Source organism: Salvelinus namaycush, chromosome 22 (genome assembly GCF_016432855.1).
Source record: "Salvelinus namaycush isolate Seneca chromosome 22, SaNama_1.0, whole genome shotgun sequence".
NCBI classification, from domain to species: Eukaryota; Metazoa; Chordata; class Actinopteri; order Salmoniformes; family Salmonidae; genus Salvelinus; species Salvelinus namaycush.
The window spans coordinates 12,481,513-12,502,691 of record NC_052328.1 but is presented as its reverse complement, the minus strand read 5'-3'; the positions used below and the strand labels follow the sequence as shown (position 1 = coordinate 12,502,691).

Sequence of the window (21,179 nt, the reverse complement as noted above, 5' to 3'; positions counted from 1 at the left end):
GGGTTGGAATCTACTACTACGAACCTTTACATTTGAGCTTGAGCGTTTATGATAAATAGTCCAATGCCAAGGCAAGCCTCATACTGAGAAATCCCTTGAACATGTCCTAATCCGCAAAAAACACTCTCCCATCACACAGTGCTGTTTTTATTGGGGGATGTTCAAGCGTTCCAAAAACATGACAGAATTTTTACAGTAACAGGGAACGCTGCCAGTACTACAGAGCGAGACTGCCCAGCTGTCTGCACGGGTCGCAGGCACGGGACAGTGGACCATTGTATTGCCCTCCTAATTACGTAACCTAGGACACCAAGGGGGCATAAAAACCTAATCAAATGGTGGAGAAGAGTCCACTGGAAAACGTGTTAAATATATGAAAATGACCTATCTTACAACATATCCGAGGACAGCTGTAAACAGAACAAATTGAATTACGAGGGTAATTTAGGGTAAACATCTACGTTAGCAACCCCATGCATTGTCAACAGATTTACTCCCTCCTTCCCATTAAAACCACACTGTTGGTGCTTCTGTTTTTGAGGCCCTTATGACTCCGGACATTTGGATTAAATCACCACAACACCCGAAGTGCACAACATCCTTGGAGGCAATGTTTATGTAGGGTAGAGTGCACTGTATACATGTCACTGGTTCGAATCCCCAAGGCCGGCAAGGTGTATACATTTGCCGTTCTGCCCTTGAGCAAGACAGTTAACCCCCCAACAACGACTGCTCCGCTGGCGCCGATGACATCGATTAAGGCAGCCCACACCTCTCAGATTCAGAGGGTTTAGGTTAAATGCAGAAAACACATTTAGGTTGAATACATTGTTGTGCAACTGACTAGCCCTTTCCCTTTCCATGTTACAGTGTAGTGTATATGAGAACAGTACATGAAGTGTTCTTTTTCACATGTAGAGCTAAAGGAATACTATGTCCCAGCACATAGGTTGAAGCCTCAGTGCTCAGTCCTGTTGTACAAGTTGCTGTGAGGACACATACATACACATAACGCCATGTGGTTGTTTTCAAAAATGACGAGGCACATGAATTAGGCATCTTTAATTTGAAACACAGAAACAAAACTCGATCATAAACACTTTTCCGCAGTACATTCCCTTCTAAAACAAATACATCCGCCGCTGATTAAAATGCTAGTCGTTAAAACGTGTACTGCTTGCATAATTGTTCAAATCAAAATATGTATTGGAGTAGCGAGACCGTTGATGCATTTCCAGGCACTAAGTGATGTCTCATAGCTGAAAAATGTAATTCCATAACTGTGGTTAATAGATCATACTCCACCCCCTTTTCACCATCAGTTATCTTGACAAGTGAAGACTTGACAGAACTCCAACCTGCATATCTATCGAGATGGTTCAATCTACAATACCAAATCCACCTTTACTCTGGTCTTGACCCCAGAAACCCACCAAGAATGTTAACTTACTAGTGGCTATGGTGTCTTAGACCAACATTGATCTTCCCTGGTCCTCAGCCTCCCCAGTATAGCCAGAGCCAGTGTGGCCCTCTCCTGCTGTAGGGCCAGCCGGGCATGCTCTATGGTGCAGGAAAACTGGGGCAGGGCTGGGAGGCCCTCTAGAGCCTGCTGGGTGGCCAGGGATAGGGCCTCTGTCTGGGCTGAAAGTCTGAGCAACTCTGCCTGGTTCTGGCTCAGAGCCGTCAACCCTGGGGCCTTGAAGAGGACACCCAGGTGTCTGTGTAGTAGCCGTGCCCACTGGACAGGCTCGGCCCAAAGGTTCAGATCGCCCTTCTCAAACAGGAAGTCCTCTTCATCCTGAGCAGAGGAGATGAGTGAATGGAAGAGGGGAACTATTGTGTTCAAATGGAAGAGGGTAATGATTGAATGAAGTACATTTTATTCTTTAATGCATTTCAGAGATTGGGATGAAGAAGATACTCTGCCAAAGGGCATAGACTCCAACTCATCTTATCCAGTCGAATCCCAACTCTTCGAGAGGTGTGTGTGTGTCTCCTTACCAGGCCAGTTGCCTCTGCTGTGGATGTCTCTTGCTCCTGGTCTCCCAGCAGCCACTCTGTCAGGGTGAGGATGCCCATTGGCACCTGCCCCCACAGCTGGAACAGCTGGCATAGCAACCCCACACCCATGTCCAGGGCAACAGGTGGGCACACCGAGACACAGGCCACATCTAGGGACACAGGGGACAGAGTCAACAACATGAGGTTGGGGGTTACATACATACTTTCACATTCTGAGAATCTGGAGAGAAGAGAGAGGGGTAAAGTATGGTTTGGAGAGCAGGGGAGTCTTTAGGGGTAACAGGCACCAGAACGAGAGGCACTGTACTAGTACAGCAGCACTGACGACGCTACAATGTGGATGTTCTTTAAGTTCATAGCATCCGTCACCATTAGGCCCAAAGAACACTAAATAAGGAACAGGAGAAGAAAAAAACAAGTCTGCTCCCAATCTGTTGTCTGACACAGGATCAATGCCAAGCTTTTACACAAGATTGATGCGCTTCTGTCTTTATGTTCCAGACCAAGTGTGCGTTCTCTTCTGAACCTGGAACCTATTATGGGAAAGACATTTTAAATAAAAACACACCAAGGATTGAGCTGGGAAAGAGTATGGGAGAGAGCACAGGAAGAGCGTAAGTGAAGAGAGAAGAGACGGCACTTTAGGCGGGAGGACATGACAGTATTAACGCTCATCCAGCAACAGCCTCTATCCCTAGATGTAATGACTCCACGCATCAATGTGAAAGCTCTCCGCAACTGTGTGCGTGTTCGTGCCTTATTATCCCTTGACCATGCCCTGCACAGCTGATACCTGGAGATAACAAAAGGGACTTTAAAAAGGGGGGCGTCACCTTAACCCCCATCAACATCCCCACACACCATCCCAAACCACTCCTTAACCACCACCACCCCAACTGTGCTGGGGATAGTGGCTGTTCAGGAGGATTGGTTTTCCCTTCTAAAAGGGGGTGTCAAACCAAGGACTTGAGATTCAAGGAAACCCACTCCGAACCTAGGAAGTTGGTAATTGTACGGTATTGTCAGGGATTTTGTGTGTTGAGCCGGAGTGGCATGTTCCTTTCTCAAACCAAAGTGTTGTGCCGCCCCCTCTCTGGGTTGTCCCGGCTCTGGTGTCACCCCAGCCATTCATCCCAGAGGGGGAGAGAAGGTGACAGGCTTTACCGCTGGACCTGGGCCAGCGTGCTTCAAAACACAACCAGCCCCAAACATTAAGGCATAATGGGAAACTAGCCACTTTTCAATTGATTAACTTTTGGCAGGTTTCACACTTCACTAACACGATTTCCCCTGGTCTGTCATCGGCTTACAGTACTCAACATCCACTACAGTCTTCTCAGGAGATTGGCTTTCCCCTGCTATTAGTCATGTGTGTGTGTGTGGTGGGGCAAGAGTGTCTGTGTTAGAGTGTGTTGTTTATGTGAGTAATACTGTTTATCTAACAATCTTATCGGAGAGAAGACAGGGCAGTGCCACCATCTTCCTGTTGCTTAATGGGGCTGGCAGGGAGTGACTGACCCACCACTACAGTTGGCACACTAAGCCTGTTGGCATTCAGTGGATAGAATAGAAAAAGAGTGTGAAGAACAATCCAGGAGTATACACTATACAAAGTACATGGAGTCCTACAATTAAAAATCTCATCATAACCTGCTCAGTAAAACCATAACATGACATGATGAAACGTACTGTAGGGCATTGTATGAGCTACAGCTGCACTGGAAATAGATTTAGACTCATTTCAGAGAGATCAATGCCTGTTCCAAGTACTGCCCTTCAGTCCCGTCAACGGTATTTCGGGGGGTGAATTTTTCCCATCCGCCTCGTTTCTGCACCGTTACGCAGCCAGCAAGCTCTGTGCCATGTTTCGCTATGAAACAGAGCCAAATTCCGGCGGGAAAGGAGGATGTTTAACTCCTGAAATCAATATGTGGTGGGAGTCTTGGGCTGGAACTAATTAAAAAAAAAAAAAATGGAAATAAGGAAAGAGAGAGAGGAGCTTTGGTGTTCCGCAAATCCGGGACATAGCTTCTGCAGCTGGGGGGTGTCGGGTGTACCAATGACAGAGGGCTGTAATGATAGTGGTAAAATAAGAGATATTGGTGGACCCTCCTGCCTTCCTGGCGTCATCATACTGTGTGTTGGAGTGTGAGGGGGAGCTACACGCCCACACTCCATTCCGCTGCTCAGCCACCCACATCAGAGAGATAGGGGGGCACAGTACGCCACTTCTATGCCCAGTTTTAATCCACCTGGACCCCTAACCTTGGGAACACACAGGCCCCTGCCCCAGCCCCCTCCACCTGCATTTCTAACAAGGCCCCGCTTAATCTTTCGCTTCTCACAGATCAGAGAAACACGTTTTGAGTGCTGATACACAAATGGTTAATATCTTGGTTTACTACGGTGTAGGCTTTTGTATACCTGTACCTATATGCTCACACACATTCACTGGCAGTAACACACACACACACCAGGGTTTCGTGACCGAGAAAATTTTAATTTACCGTCCATTTGAGAAATTTACCAGACCCATATATGCATTGGGTGTGTAATCCATTAGGGCATCCACCCAAGGTGCTCAGAACAGCAGAAATTACACTTAGATTATGGTAATCTTAACAGAACATGCAACACCTGTAATGAAGCTGCCACTAAAGTGTCATTTTCAAACATTTTCCAAAATGCAATTCGCAGGGAAACACAATTTTAAACAACGCACCTGATGCAAGCGGTTCCATATGTGACAGAGATGAAAATCTGTTGTGAATCTAAAGCCGCATCAACTAGGACAGTTTGCTAATATGACTAGGGTTGTGCTTTTGGCTTCTGGACAACGAAAGAAAGTTGATATGAAAACCAATAGAACAGGAGCGAGATGCTGGTTATGGCATATGAGGAGGTCTTTATGAAATAGTTGCCTCCAGATTTCAAATGGTGGGATTTTGCCTCGGCTACTTTGAAGCAAGGTAAGATATGCTTCATAATATGAAGTAAAACGTTCAGGTTTCAAACAATTAAGTATCAGTTTTCAAAATGCATGCCTCCAGCTCACATTGCAAAAGGGTGGGTGATGCGCTGATAGCCTACCGTTTCCTATGTACAGGAATGGTGAATAGAGGCCGCTTCAATTACCAGTTTAGAAATAAAAATGGTGGCCATCAAAACAAGTTAACACGTAAATTCAATTTAGAATTGCTGTGCAATGACTGGGATAATGTAAAAGCACGTTTCACTCCAGCAGCAATGAGGTGAGGAGCTGCAGCAGCAGCACTCACTGAGGTGATATTCCTCTCAGAATAGGCTCTTTATATTGTGCGCGTATGACAAATAAGATACACTACATGACCAAAAGTATGTGGACACCTGCTTGTCGAACATCTCATTCCAAAATCATGGGCATTAATATGGAGTTGGTCCCCCCTTTGCTGCCACAGGAGCCTCCACTCTTCTGGGAAGGCTTTCCACTAGATGTTGGAACATTGCTGCGGGATTTGCTTCCATTCAGCCACAAGAGCATTAGTGAGGTCGGGCACTGATGTTGGGCGATTAGGCCTGGCTCGCAGTCTGCTTTCCAATTCATACCAAAGGTATTCGATGTGGTTGAGGTCAGGGATCTGTGCAGGCCAGTAAAGTTCTTCCACACCGATCTCAACTAAACCATTTCTGTAAGGACCTCGCTTTGTGCACGGGGGCGTTGTCATGCTGAAACAGGAAAGGGCCTTCCCCAAACTTTTGCCACAAATTTGGAAGCACAAAATCGTCTAGAATGTTATTGTATGGTGTAGAGTTAAGATTTCCCTTCACTGGAACTAAGGAGCCTAGCCCGAACTATGAAAAATAGCCCCAGACCATCATTCCTCCACCAAACTTTAGTTGGCACTATGCATTGTGGCAGGTAGCATTCTCCTGGCATCCTCCAGATTTGTCCGTCAGACTGCCAGATGGTGAAGCGTGATTCATCACTCCAGAGAACGCGTTTCCACTGCTCCAGAGTCCAATGGCGGTGAGCTTTACACCACTCCAGCCAACACTTGGCATTGTGCATGGTGATCTTTGGCTGCTCTGCCATGCAAACCCATTTTATGAAGCTCCCGACAAAGAGTTCTTATGCTGACATTGCTTCTTCCAGAGGCAGTTTGGAACTTGGTAGTGAGTGTTGCAAACGAGGACAGACGATTTTTTACGCTCTACGCGCCTCAGCGTCTTTTTCTGTGCGCTTGTGTGGCCTACCACTTTGCAGCTGAGCCGTTGTTGCTCCTAGACGTTTCCATTTCACAATAACAGCACTTACAGTTCACCAGGGCAGCTCTAGCAGGGCAGAAATTTGACGACCTAACTTGTTGTCATCCTATGACAGTACCACGTTGAAAGTCACTGAGCTCTTCAGCAAGGTCATTCTACTGCCAATGTTTGTCTGTGGAGATTGCATGGCTGTGTGCTCGATTTATACACCTGTCAGCAAGGGGTGTGGCTGAAATAGCCAAATCCACCAATTTGATCACATACTTGTGTATATAGTATACATGTAGACTAACGGAAATAAACGCGCCAATTTAGTTCCACTGAATTATGCAAATGACCGATATGCATGACGTCAAACGTATTTATATCTACTGGTATTTCCATCAGTAGCCAGGTTTCTATCCAATTGGGCGACAGATTTTCATGCGAATATTCAAAAATCCGCATAGAGATGTATTTCCATCAAATTGACTTGTGGCAGATAAAAGGCCGTGCGTGATGACGTAGTGCACATAAAAATACCTTGTGTGGTTAAATTTCCATGTACCTTTTCCCCCTCATCATGTACCAACAAAAAAATACAAGTTAAACGGGTTTCCATCACATTTTCAACTCTACTGATGGTTTTCTCACACAAAAAAGTGCGTTATGTAGCGAGTACACACTCTGGTATTGGGACATGCACTCTAGCCAAGAGCGCACTTTATCTGTGCACTGTTGGCTAGAGCGCACATTTAGCCTACTCGATATGACGGTTATTATATCAATATTTGCCCACCGACATGTCTCCCATAATTAATTTTAGACACAAAAAGATCCCAACTTGTATTTTGTTTTGTCGACATTTGGAATGTTTACCGAAAAATTTCATCAGGACTTTATCCGACATGTACTTCACCTGCATAAAAACGTTAGATGGAAACTTGGTTAATGAATAAAAAGCATTCTTTTACAAATGGCAGTGTTTTTTTCTCCCGTTCAATTTGGCCCGCAACAATTAAAATGTATTGGCTTTTCATATAATATTTTGCTAAAAGCCATCAAGGGAAACCCTGACACACACACTGGAGATTGTGCAGAGGTGCGGAGACCAGGACGTGTTGACGTGTGTGTGTGTGTGTGTGTGTGTGTGTGTGTGTGTGTGTGTGTGTGTGTGTGTGTGTGTGTGTGTGTGTGTGTGTGTGTGTGTGTGTGTGTCAGAGAGAGGGGTGTTGTGTGTGAAATAAAAACACTTTAGAACACCAACTTCCTCCTATAGCTCAACGAGAACCAGTGTGAGAGATAAAGGCCATAGCCTCACAAGAGCCTCTACTCTAGTAATCAATAACAACAATCATGAACATATAAAGTCAGTTGTGTTACGCCAGTGCTGGTGGGACTATCTGGCCATCTCCAGACCAGTCTAAAGTAACACTGACACTCAGGAGTGATTTCAGTTCTAATTGTAGGTGATTTTTCTCCGCTTTGCGGTGACAACTACAGAATATTACTTCACCTCAAAGCTTTTTCTTCAGTCGTTGTCAGTAAACTAATCTGGGCCTCAGATTTGACAGAAGGGTGCTTCCAGGCTAAAAATAAACTTGATAGTTACATATTGGGATGTTATTTTTTTATGATATATTGTATCGTTTTGACAATATACTTATTTTGCTAGTTGGCTTTACCTGAACCAAAACGCCAGTATTTTTCCTTCATAGCTTGTTCTCGTTTTTCTTTTAAAATAGGCAGTCAATTTGTTTTCAGCACTTTTATTTCCATGACTGATCAAAACTAGGTTCTCATCTTTAATAAATAGATGAGAATAATAAAATCACAGTATCGAATCGCAATACATATAGAAAGGGGAAGGGGATACATAGTCAGTTGAACAACAATGCAGTCGGGGGGCTGACTTAATAGATATGCACATCATCGGCGCCCATGGAGAAGTTGATGGGGGTTAACGGCCTTGCTCAAGGAATTGCAATACATATCGTATCGGCACCTAAGTATCGTGATAATATCGTATCGTGAGGTCCCTGGCAATTCTCAGCCCTAATGCATGCTCCATTCATAAACTACCAACCCAGGTTTAATGACTGAATGATTCCCAGCCCTAATGCATGCTCCATTCATAAACTACCAACCCAGGTTTAATGACTGAATGATTCCCAGCCCTAATGCATGCTCCATTCATAAACTACCAACCCAGGTTTAATGACTGAATGATTCCCAGCCCTAATGCATGCTCCATTCATAAACTACCAACCCAGGTTTAATGACTGAATGATTCCCAGCCCTAATGCATGCTCCATTCATAAACTACCAACCCAGGTTTAATGACTGAACCATTCCCAGTTAAAACAGAAAACGTGGTTTAGAGGTATAAAATCCTCTGCTACATCTGCATATCCTCCTACCATCATGCTGCTGTAAATTATTGGACAGAGCGGCACACACACACACTACATAATATTGAAGTTAATATTGACATAGGCCGAGAGTGTGGATTCAATGATGGTTCATTGAGAATGGCCTAGATAAAAACAGACAGGTCAGCCTGTCTGCATAGCAGGTTAAAATAAACTTCAGCTGGCTTTACATACAGTTGAAGTCAGAGTTTACATACACTTAGGTTGGAGTCATTAAAACTAGTTTTTTAACCACTCCACAAACTTCTTGTTAACAAACTATAGTTTTGGCAAGTCGGTTAGCACATCTACTTTGTGCATGACACAAGTCATTTTTCCAACAATTGTTTACAGACAGATGATCTCACTTATAATTCATTGTATCACAATTCCAGTGGGTCAGAAGTTTACATACACTAAGTTGACTGTGCCATTAAACAGCTTGGAAAATTCCAGAAAATTATGTCATGGCTCTGGAAGCTTCTGTTAGGCTAATTGACATCATTTGAGTCAATTGGAGGTGTACCTGTGGATGTATTTCAAGGCGTACCTTCAAACTCAGTGCCTCTGCTTGACATTACAAAATAGATGGCATCATGAGGCAGAAAAATGATGTGGATATATTGAAGCAACATCTCAAGACATCAGTCAGGAAGTTAAAGCTTGGTCGCAAATGGGTCTTCCAAATGGCCAATGACCCCAAGCATACTTCCAAAGTTGTGGCAAAATGGCTTAAGGACAACAAAGTCAAGGTATTGGAGTGGTCATCACAAAGCCCTGACCTCAATCGTATAGAATTTTTGGGGGGCATAACTGAAAAAGCATGTACGAGCAAGGAGGCCTACAAACCTGACTCAGTTACACCAGCTCTGTCAGGTGGAATGGGCCAAAATTCACCCAACTTATTGTGGGAAGCTTGAGGAAGGCTACCCGAAACGTTTGACCCAAGTTAAGCAATTTAAAGGCAATGCTACCAAATACTAATTGAGTGTTTGTAAACTTCTGACCCACTGAGAATGTGATGAAATAAATAAAAGCTGAAATAAATAATTCTCTCTACTATTATTCTGACATTCACATTCTTAAAATAAAGTGGTGATCCGAACTGACCTAAAACAGGGATTTTCTTTACTGGGAGTAAATGTCAGGAATTGTGAAAAACTGAGTTTAAATGTATTTGGCTAAGGTGTATGTGAACTTCTGACTTCAACTGTAACTATTCAAACCCTTTACTCAGTACTTTGTTGAAGCACTTTTGGCAGCGATTACAGCATTGAGTTTTTTGGGGTATGACGCTACAATCTTGGGACACCTGTATTTGGGGAGTTCCTCCCATTCTTCTCTGCAGATCCTCTCAACCTCTGTCAGGTTGGATGGGGAGCGTTGCTGCACAGTTATTTTTTAGGTCTCTCCAGATATGTTCGATCGGGTTCAAGTCCGGGCTCTGGCTGGGCCACTCAAGGTCATTCAGAGACTTGTCCCGAAGCCACTCCTGCGTTGTACTGGCTGTGTGCTTACGGTCGCGTTGTCCTGTTCACCCTAGTCTGAGGTCCAAAGTGCTCTGGAGCAGGTTTTCATCAAGGATCTCTCTGTACTTTGTGCCATTCATCTTTGCCTCGATCCTGACTAGTCACCCAGTCCCTGAAAAACATCCCCACAGCATGATTGTGCCAGCACTATGCTTCACCGTAGGGATGGTGCTAGGTTTCCTCCAGACTTGACACTTGATATTCAGGCCAGCGGGCTGTCATGTGCCTTTTACTGTGGAGTGGCTTCCGTCTGGCAACTCTACCAAAAAATGACTCATTGTTGGAATGCTGAAGAGATGGTTGTCCTTGTGGAAGGTTCTCCCATCTCCACAGATGATCTCTAGAGCTCTGTCAGAGTGACCATTGGGTTATTGGTCACCTCCCTGACCAAGGCCTTTCTCCACAGATTGCTCAATTTGGCCGGCTGGCCAGCTCAGAGTCTTGGTGGTTACAAACTTCTTCCATTTAAGAATGATGGAGGCCAATGTGTTCTTGGGGACCTTCAATGCTGGAGAAATGTTTTGGTACCCTTCCCCAGGTCTGTGCCTCGACAGGATCCTGTCTCGGAGCTCTAGACAATTCCTTCGACCACATGGCTTGGTTTTTGCTCTGACATGCACTGTCAACTGTGGGACCTTATACAGACAGGTGTGTGCCTTTCCAAATCATGTCTAATCAATTGAATTTACCACAGGTGGACTCCAAGTTGTAGAAACATCAAGGATTATCAATGGAAACAGGATGCACCTGAGCTCAATTTCGAGTCTCATAGCAAAGGGTCTGAATACTTATGTAAATAAGGTATCTGTATTTTGTCATTTTGGGGTATAGAATGTAGATTGCTGAGAATTTTTTATTTATTTAATCCATTTTGGAATAAGGTTGTAATGTATCAAAATTTGGAAAAAGTCAAGGAGTCTGAATATTTTCCGTAGGCACTGTATACAAAAGTATGTGGACACCCCTTCAAATTTGTGGATTTGGCTATTTCAGCCAGACCTGTTGCTGACAGGTGTATAAATTGAGCACATAGCCATGCAATCTCCATAGACAAACATTGGCAGTAGAATGGCCTTACTAAAGAGCTCAGTGACTTTCAGCGTAACACTGTCATAGGATGCCACCTTTCCAACAAGTTAGTTTGTCAAATTTCTGCCCTGCTAGAGCTGCACCGGTCAACTTTAAGTCCTGTTATTCTTAAGTGGAACAACAGCTCAGCTGCGAAGTAGTAAGCCACACAAGCTCACAGAACGGGACCGTAGAGTGCTGAAGTGTGTAAAAATAATCTGTCCTCGGTTGCAACACTCACTACTGAGTTCCCAACTGCCTCTAGAAGCAACAGTTATCTTGCCAACTTTTTAAGGAGTTTTGTTTACACACCTCCTTGACGGCATATATATATTTTTTAACAGAACTGTTCGTCGGGAGCTTCATGAAATGGGTTTCCATTGCAGAGCAGCCGCACACAAGCCTAAGATCATCATGCGCAATGCCAAACGTCGGCTGGAGTGGTGTAAAGCTTGTCGCCATTGGACTCTGAAGCAGTGGAAATGCGTTCTCTGGAGTGATGAATCACACTTCACCATCTGGCAATCGGACGGACGTATATGGGTTTGGCAGATGCCAGGAGAACGCTACCTGCCCCAATGCATAGTGCCAACTGTAAAGTTTGGTGGAGGAGGAATAATGGTCTGGTGCTTTTTATCATGGTTTGGGCTATGCCCCTTAGTTCCAATGAAGGAAAATCCTAACTCTACAGCATACAAAGATATTCTAGACGATTCTGTGCTTCCAACTTTGTGGCAAAAGTTTGGGGAAGGACCTTTCTGGTTTCAGCATTACAATGACCTCGTGCAGTAGCATAGCTTAATCATGATGGGCCCAGGTGCCCAAACAAATTACAGGCCCCTATCCCCACCCATATTTCCCTTAAAATTAAAGTAATTTAGCTGGTAAGGCTGTGTGGTAATATTACTAAACATTGTAACAGCAGAGTAGAACCTAATCTAAGGGCACATTTGAAGCAGTTACCAGAGAAGCCGCAATATAGCCAATACATTCAGCACCATGGAAGCTGTCAGAAATTAACCCATATAAGTCGATCAGCACCACAGAAAGCACAAAGCGGTCAAAAATCACCCTATTTTATCTGAAAAAAAAAAAATAGGCAATAGCCTATATTATAAAACATAAATATATAGATCAATCTCTTGACAGAAACACCGAAACATAGCCAATGACCCAGTACGTGCTCGCTGAAGTTATGCACAGCGTCAAAACTGACATACCGGTATCTCAAATGATCTGTCTCCCGCAGAGGCCTATAGCAGAAACACCAGCAAATCAATCAAGTGGACTATTCAAACAGATTGCTTAAATGGCAGCATGCCTTTTAACAGTATACGATGCGTATGTGCTTACTATTATTCTTATAGCCTAGTTAAACGTATAGACTATGATGACAAAGTTGTGGCTCAGCGGCCGTGCACCAGAACATGGTTTCCAAAGACAGATCTAGCATAGTCATAGATTGACAAGCAATGTAAATGAATCTCAATAAAGCTTGATTTATATAAGCTGTCTGGGTAGCCTACCCTGTAAAAAATATAAGCTTACTCACTCATTTCATTGGCATTTGACGTGCCTTGCGCTCTGTGAAGTCGTTGACTACGGCATTCAAATCCATGGTCCTGGCCCTGGTGTTTTCAATGGACAGAATGTACAAGCCACTCAGTCTCTCCTGTCCCATGCTGCTCCTCAGGTATGATTGAATTATTTTCAGTTTGGAAAAGGAGTGCTCGGCACTGGCTACCGTTACAGGCAGTCATAAAAAGGAGCATCGCTGTAACTACTTCCCCAAATGTAGCAGTGACTGAATTGTAATCCACAATGAGCATCTTGGCCAGGTCTCTCACTGTAGTGTGCTTTGCTATTTCCTTCTTAAAACAGGCCCTGAAAGAGAGTAATTGGCCAGGGAAGCTTGACAATATATCTTTGCTGTAATGTTCAGCCAGCCGGCTGGCGGTCTCGTAGAGCGCATCATCTGCGTTGGCCAGGGTAGTGGGATGGATGGAGTCAAACAGACTCGACGTTGCCCGCTGACTTTTAAATCTGTTTGACAGCTGGTGGATAACGATGTCAAGGTTTGCATTAAAGACGTTGACTCTAAAACTACTCTCCCCATCAGGCAGTCGCTCGTCCTCGCATAGCTCATCAAAATGACGCCTCGCCTTCCTTCTCCGAGTGTCTTCAAATGCGTTCTGAGCTTCCCATTTGTCGGCAAGGGTCTTTGCAGTGACTTTGTCCCTCTCAAAATCCTGTCGGAATCCAGACAGGACCTCTATAATGTCCTTGAGTAGGCTAACTGCCCTGTGCAGGTCTGCGTCTTTGGCCTGTAACATTTTGGAGACGACGTTCACATTTTCTAAAACCTTAGTCTGCAGAACGACGGAAAAAATGTCAGTGCTGCTGCATCATCCCTCTCGTTCTTCTTGTCACTTAACAGCACAATCTTGGTGAGGGCCTTCATTACGTCCGCATATCTGTATCTCAGGGCGGCAAGGGACTCAGATCTAGATGACCAGCGGGTGGGGACACAGTCGTTTTAGTGTTACATTTTCTTTTTCTGATGCAAAAACAAATACACCACTCAACATGGATCTCTTTATGCTATGCCCGGAGAAGGTGTATAACAGTTCAACAGTCTCATAAAAGTGTTTAAACTCTGGCACATTTTTGACAGAGACGTTGAGCCAGGTTAAGATTGTGCGCTGCGCAATGCAGAACAGCAAGGGGCTCTTTTTCGGATATTCTGGCCTGCACACCCGAATAGACCCCGCTTATGTTAGCAGCTCATCATACCCCTGCCCAGGACATTTTGAAATATCCCACCCATTATCCTCTATGCTGCCCAGGACTTTATGTTGAAGCTCAGCCGCTGATGTGTCACCAGTCTCCAGAAATCCCCAAATCGACTCTGATGGTCAGATCTGTGGCGACATTATCTGCATCCCTTATCACTCTCACAAAGCGATGAACTTGGTTTAACTGGTCTACTTTGGATACATCCGGTGTGGTGTCCATAATAATATATATATATGTTTTTAAATGGGGCTTCCTACATCTCTCCCTGAATGTCACACTTCATTCACTCGGTTAAGATATAAATCAGCTCAATTTGGATTTGAGGACTGAGATAGTCAATTAACAGATCCTGCGGGGCGTTCTAAAAGTCTTTCAGACTGGGTCGTAAAATCACAGTTCAATTATACTGAGATGATTCCCACTGTTGGCCTGCCCCAACTTTTCACGGTGCCCCTAACTATGCGCTCCAACTCCTGTCGCCAGAAATGTGCTGCATTTCTGCGTCAATAGCGCCATTGAGCTTCCATTGCTCATATACAAAACAGGCACCCATGTGAATCTGGGATGTCTCATGACATGCTATTTTGTATGTTAGATGGCGCCAATCTCTCACCCCATTCACCCACGCATCAGAGAAGGGGCACTCCAATCTCCGAACAGCCAACAAGGCTCACAATACGCCCAATCTAGCTTGGCCGAATAACATAGCCATGTACGTGGTAATTTGATTCCAGCCTTGGTTGTAGTGGGGTAATACGACTCGGAAAAACACAGCCTTTCGTCATCTCTTGGGAATGGGCTAGAAGGCTTACACGAGCCTAATGCAATAACGTGCCGTTTAACCTTTGCATCCATATTTGTTGCATAATGCCCCCTGTCAGTTGGATAGGTTAAAAGGCCACCAGTCCCACTTCCACCTGTTTCCTCAGCCGCCACGATTCTAGCCCCGCCCTGCTCCTCTTCCTCACTGCCCGGCCCAGGGATAGTTTGTCCGGCCTGGCTTGTGCTCAGGGTCATATCCGCCGATACCTGACAACCTGTATCCTCCTCTGTCAAAGTTGCTTCTTCTGGCACGATGGCCTTGACCCGCTAAAAGCTGCTGCTGGTGATGATAAACCTACATCCTCTTCTGGTCCTGCTACATTGCTTGTGTTGGCAATGGCTGCACTTGAACTGCATTTGAAAAAGGAATCTAATTTAACTCATTTTGATACCTCCTTTGTTCTCATTTTTGGCCTTCCTCTTTTGGGCTCCACTTTTGTGTTGATACATAGCTTTAAATCCTTAATTTTCTATTCTCGACTTTCTTAATTTTCCCCCCCCGCCGTTGTCTCTTGATAGCTAGCTCAACTGTTGCTTTAAACAATGACAGAAACAACAAGGCATGGAGAGTATTTGCAAAATGAATCCCAGAATGCATTTCATTATCTTAACATGGTATTGAAACTATTGAATAATATGATTTATTTAGCAAATTAATTTGTCAACTATACACTAAAACATCATGCTGACTTTTTGTTGGTGAAACCATCAGTGGGATCATTTATCATATAGCCTATGTTAAAGAAAGATCTCCTCAACATATCTTAGAGGTGATGGACCCACGTCAACAATTAATACTTGGGCATGGTGGGGTGGTATTCAAATTACATAGGGGGCCCGCGGCTCCACAGAGCCGGGCCCACCGGCTGCACCGGCTGAAGCTATGGCACTGACCCCGTGCACAAAGCAAGGTCCATACAAAAATGGTTTGTCGAGACGGGTGTGGAAGAACTTGACTGGCCTGCACAGTGCCCTGACCTCAACCCCATCGATCACCTTTGGGATGAATTGGAACGGAGACTGCGAGCCAGGCCTCATCGCCCAACATCTGTTTCTGACCTCACTAATGCTCTTGTGGCTGAATGGAAGCAAGTCCCCCTGCAATGTTCCAACATCTAGTGGAAAGCCTTCCCAGAAGAGTAGTCTGTTATAGCAGCAAAGGGGGGACAAACCCCATATTAATGCCCATGATTTTGGAATGAGATGTTCACATACTTTTGGCCACTTAGTTTAACTGTATATACCAGTAACATTATTTGATAACTGGTTAGATGGTGTTAAGTATTTCCAAAACTTTGGTTTACTTTAATGTAAGGTGTTAATAGCAACTAACTGACTCATACAGTGCTAACGTAACGTTAGCAGGCTGGTAGGGCAAACATTATGCAGGCTAGTAGGGCTAACATTAGCAGGCTAGTTGGCTACTAACCTTGCAAGCTGATTTCATCAATTCATAAAGTATTTGCTTGTAAGTTGTCTGAAAATGTAATAGAAACCAGTAGTCATGAGTACAAATGATTTGGTTAAATTTGAAGTTACACATTTTTATTTGACATTATAGGGAATAGGCTGGATAACCAGGTCCTCCATTTTACGTCACATCCCCTAAATGTTTTCTTCCCCGGCATGACGTCAGCATTCTTTGGAATTCTGATCAGTTTTATGAAATAACTCAATAGAAAGAGGTGTAACTTTGCATTGGGACTTTTGAATCATATAATCTAATAGAAATCCGTTGTAGTGGGCGTGGCCTATGGCACGGTTTTAGATGCCCTCCTCTTGGCCGCAGTGACAGCATTTTACAGTTTTAAAGTTAGTTTCCTGCTATTCTACACATTCTGCCATTGGGCAGAGAGAAACATTCTAGTTTCAAAGCTATCTGTTTTCAGTGGCGGCTATAATTTATGCATATAGGGGAAACACAGGGCTCCACTGTAGTTCAGTGAGAACCAGGAAGGGCCTTATCAGGCTGCAAGGACTGTATAATACTATAGAACAAAATGTTGAAAGGTTGTTCTCTCTCATACTTCTAAATGCATAACTAACTTGTAGGGGGGAAAAAGAGGTGCTGCTAGGATACAAAATAGTAGATCTTTGTAGATAGAGAATGTGCTCTTTGGTAAAAGGGTTAATAGATCATTAAAAAAACGAGGACATGACTAACTCTCCAAGTCAATTGACCATCTACTGTGCTTGTGTTGACAATCGACCATACCATCTATTGTACTACATTGTAAGTACACCCTATGTTTTTGGGTACCAACTCAAGCCCTCTTCCTTTATATACCACCCCTACGTTGAAATACGTCTGTGGATATGAAGTAGAGGTAGAATACCTACTTGGGTCTACTGGGGTGAAGGGATGGAGTCTGATTCACTTCCATATCAAAAGGCAGAGAGCTGGTCATTACATGGCCTTGGTTTGACACCACCACTACTTTACCCTGCCACGTTAGGTCGTAAACATGCCCCCATCCCCATTACAGTACTCTGTAGGCAGACACGGTGGCTGGGCTGAATGTAGACACGACATCAACACACAGTGTCCCTTTGGACAGCAGAATAATGTACGCTCTGTAGAGTCCATGAAGAACTCTGACGCCCACACATCAGGGTTGAACTCTCAGGAAATGACTAGTGTGGTGAGGAGGGAGAAATGACAGGGGATCCCCAGGACACACACACACATAGCAATTATGTTAATTTTATTCCCTTCCTGTTGTAGCAAAAGCATATCAGTCTTAGTCATCTGGTTCGTATCTGACCCTGACCCCAACGTACACATTGTTGTATAGACGTGGATGTTCTTTTTATTAGAGAACAATGAGGTGATGTTATCAGTGGAGGCAGATGCAGGGACAATAAGGGTGGCTCCTGTGTTTTCACCAGGAGAAGAAGCGGAGAAAATAGAGGAAGTGTGTGTCTTGAGGAGAGAAAGTCACACTGAGCAGACAGATGTCAATACCAGAGGTTGGAGTCGGTTCAGGGAACAGAACAAAAACATGTTTTGTTTTTTTGAGGAATAGAATCAGAAACTGACAACGAAAGAGATCTATACTGTTCCGGAACAGAACAGTTATTTAAAAAGCGTGGAATCCGGTTTCATTTTTTTAATTCAACCTTTATTTAACTAGGCAAGTCAGTTAAGAACAAATTCTTATTTACAATGACGACCTAACTAGGCCAAACCTGAACGACGCTGGGCCAATTGTGTGCCGCCCTATGGGTCTATTTTTTTTTACCCAGTCCCACAAAAAAACGTTTAAAAAACTAAGCGCATATGTAAACCCTCACTGTCACTCAGAAACATATTCCAGTGTCTGCCTGCCTGCCAGCTGAAAATCTTTACCAGTGTGTGTGTAGACTACCTGTTCCTCCCCTCCGACCGAGAAATGAATGGTCTACTGTAGCTACTGATGTTACAGGCATGATTCAGAAATTAGGGAAAGAACATTTTTTATAAAGAGAACAACGGATACTAGTTTGTCAATGCTAGTTAATAACCCTTTAGAACCCATTGCGGCTGTCGACGGGCCTTTCTTTAAATTACTATAGCGGCTTCGAAAGGCCTTGTTTTTCTGTTTTTTGTCAATATCGCAAAATGTACTTGCTAACAATCTGTTGTGGTATTTGCGTGGCTGTTGTTATCAACCAGAAACCAGAAACAGGGTATTCTGTCATTTCACTTTTCACATTTTTTATTTATTTTTTTACTTCATTACTCAAAATGACGGCGCCAAAGCAGACACGACTTTTCACTGTGAAAGCGACTGTATCTATGTTGGTTGATGATACGGATTCGGGCCCGTCCTTGCACTTTGAGAAGCGATGATGTCGAGGTGAGTGAAATAAGTAAACAGCAGATATACAGGGCTGTGAAAAAGTATTTGCCCCCTTCCTGATTTCTTATTTTGTTGCACATTTGTTACACTTACATGTTTCAGGTCATCAAACAAATTTTAATATTACACAAAGATAACCCAAGTAAACACAAAATGCAGTTTTTAAGTGATGATTTTATTTATTAAGGGAAAAAAGCTATCCTAACCTTCATGGCCCTATGTGAAAAAGTAATTGCCCCCCCTTGTTAAATAAAACTTAATAATGTTTACATACTGCTTTACTCATCTCAAATGTATATACTGTATTCTATTCCACTGTATTTTAGTCAATACCACACCGACATTGCTCGTCCTAATATTTATATATTTCTTAATTCCATTCTTTTACTTGTAGATTTGTGTATTGCTGTGAATTGTTAGATACTACTGCACTGTTGGCGCTAGGAACAAGCATTTCGCTACACCCGCAATAACATCTGTTAAATATGAGTATATGTGACCAATACAATTAGATTTGATTTTGATTTAATGCTAACACTAAAGTGACAGTGTGAAATACAGTATGAATTTGTCCTACAAATCTTTTGTCTCTGAACAGTTGTGGTTTCGTTTGTTATCTTTTTCTGTCTATCTAATACTTGTTGCATTCACTGAATTGTTAAAGTAGGCTGCTATTTCCACATTTTGTTTCAGGCCTGGTCTGTACTAAATCTTCAATGAGAGAGGTTATGAAATATTCAAACAACTATTCAGAGACTTTTTACATTGTTACAGAAGTAAGAATCGGTGTCAATCCAACAGCCTACTTTGTGAGGGTTTTGAAATACTTTCTGAATATTGTCCTTTGGTCACATTTTGGATAATTGTATTTATATGTAAATAATATTTATAAGTGTAATATATTATACTTGGTACATTTTGAGTGAGTAATTTAGTCAAATGTACTACAATTGAAATACTCTAGGGTGTTTTGTTGTGTTGAGTGTTAATCGTTTGTTGATAGTGAGTGTCTTTACACAATGGAAGACAAAATGAATGTTATTCCTATTGACATGAATGTGGTGTCATATTAAAGAGGCTGTGCTCTTAAACTAAGTTAACTTGTTCTTTGTTTTTGAGATGTCTGTTTGTTTGAAATGTGTGAGAAAATTAGCTTTTAAATTCTCAGTAATCTACAGCAGCATTCTAGAATTCTATTGGGGTCTAAAGTGTTAAGGATACTTAATACAACGGGTGGGTCTAATCCTGGATGGTGATTGGTTAAAATCGCATTCCAGCCGGTGTCTATTCCACAGGTTACCACCGGCTAAAGCTATGACGTTGAAAGGCCTATTTACTCTGTTCCATCTCACTGCCCAGCCAGGCAATTTATAAACTTGATCTCCACTATAAAAAGCATCTCGACATCATCTCCCATTTCTTTTAGACTAGTATTTGATTTTCAACAGCGGAGATTTGTATAAACCTTGCAGTCTGTCCAACATTTGCAACATCGTTTTGTATTGAAATTCGATGTCCAGCTGGTCCACAGTAATGAATGCGTCTGGAGACGGGACGAGACAGACAGGCAGCTTTTTTCAGCCAGTCGAAATCATGAATCAGCTGGGATCATTTTTATGGATATAAACAATGAAATGTCAATAGAAAACAGGTACAATGAAATGAAATGCAGCTAGTTTGCAGTCGTTCCAGCTTCAGTTTGAAGTGATTGTGTTGTTGGCTAGCACCTCTGAACAACAGTGTGCTGACGAGAGAGCACATCTTCTATGCCAGGCAAAATCACACCTCATTAGATCATTGTTATGGATGGATCCAAATAGATGTCACTAGAAGAAAGCTGATGCAAATGCAGCATGCAGCTACTTTGCTGTTATTCTGGCTCCACTGTTTGACGTGACTTTAACTTAGCCGTAGTTGGCTGGCTAGCAAGCAAGGGTTAAGAACGTTGCCAGCCAGTACGGCAATGGAACATTTAGAACGAACGACTGGGTCGCGTCCATAGATACAGAACAAAAATACTGAACGACTGGGTCGTGTCTCTGACAATCGAACTGATAGAACGAACAACCAGCTGTCTTGTGGAAGGATGAAATAGTATGAATAAATTAACCAAATTAACATTAATGAAAAATGTCAACCATTATTTGAATAGGTTGGTAACCTGTTGTATAAAATTGATAATACCCTCGAAGCCGATGTTGGGTGGATATATTGGGCCTAACAACCGTGCAAATATATCCTCCAAACACAGGCTTCTCTTGCATTTTCACTCAAATAGTTATCACGTTTCACATTGGATTTATTAACTACAAAATGGTAAGATGTGTTTTTATTTTAATTTGGGTGCCACTCTGCACACACAAGCTTGATAGCTAGCTAAGCTTGTTACCTAGCTCTGGTCTAGCTCTCAAACTCTAGGCGGCATTATGTGTAATGTAATGGAACTGAGTGTCATGATCAAGGGC

General features: G+C 43.2%; 1 protein-coding gene across 1 annotated transcript in view; it reads right to left on the bottom strand.

The window, feature by feature from the left end:
- Positions 1-1,047: 1,047 nt before the first annotated feature.
- Positions 1,048-21,179, bottom strand: part of thada (THADA armadillo repeat containing) — a 100,742-nt gene continuing 80,610 nt past the window's right edge. Inside the window, exons 37-38 of the mRNA XM_038960399.1 lie at positions 2,002-2,171; positions 1,048-1,798 (exon numbers count right to left, since the gene is read on the bottom strand). Coding sequence (XP_038816327.1) covers positions 1,457-1,798; positions 2,002-2,171 — 512 coding nt within the window. The 3' untranslated portion in view covers positions 1,048-1,456. The remainder of the gene's footprint in view (positions 1,799-2,001; positions 2,172-21,179) is intronic.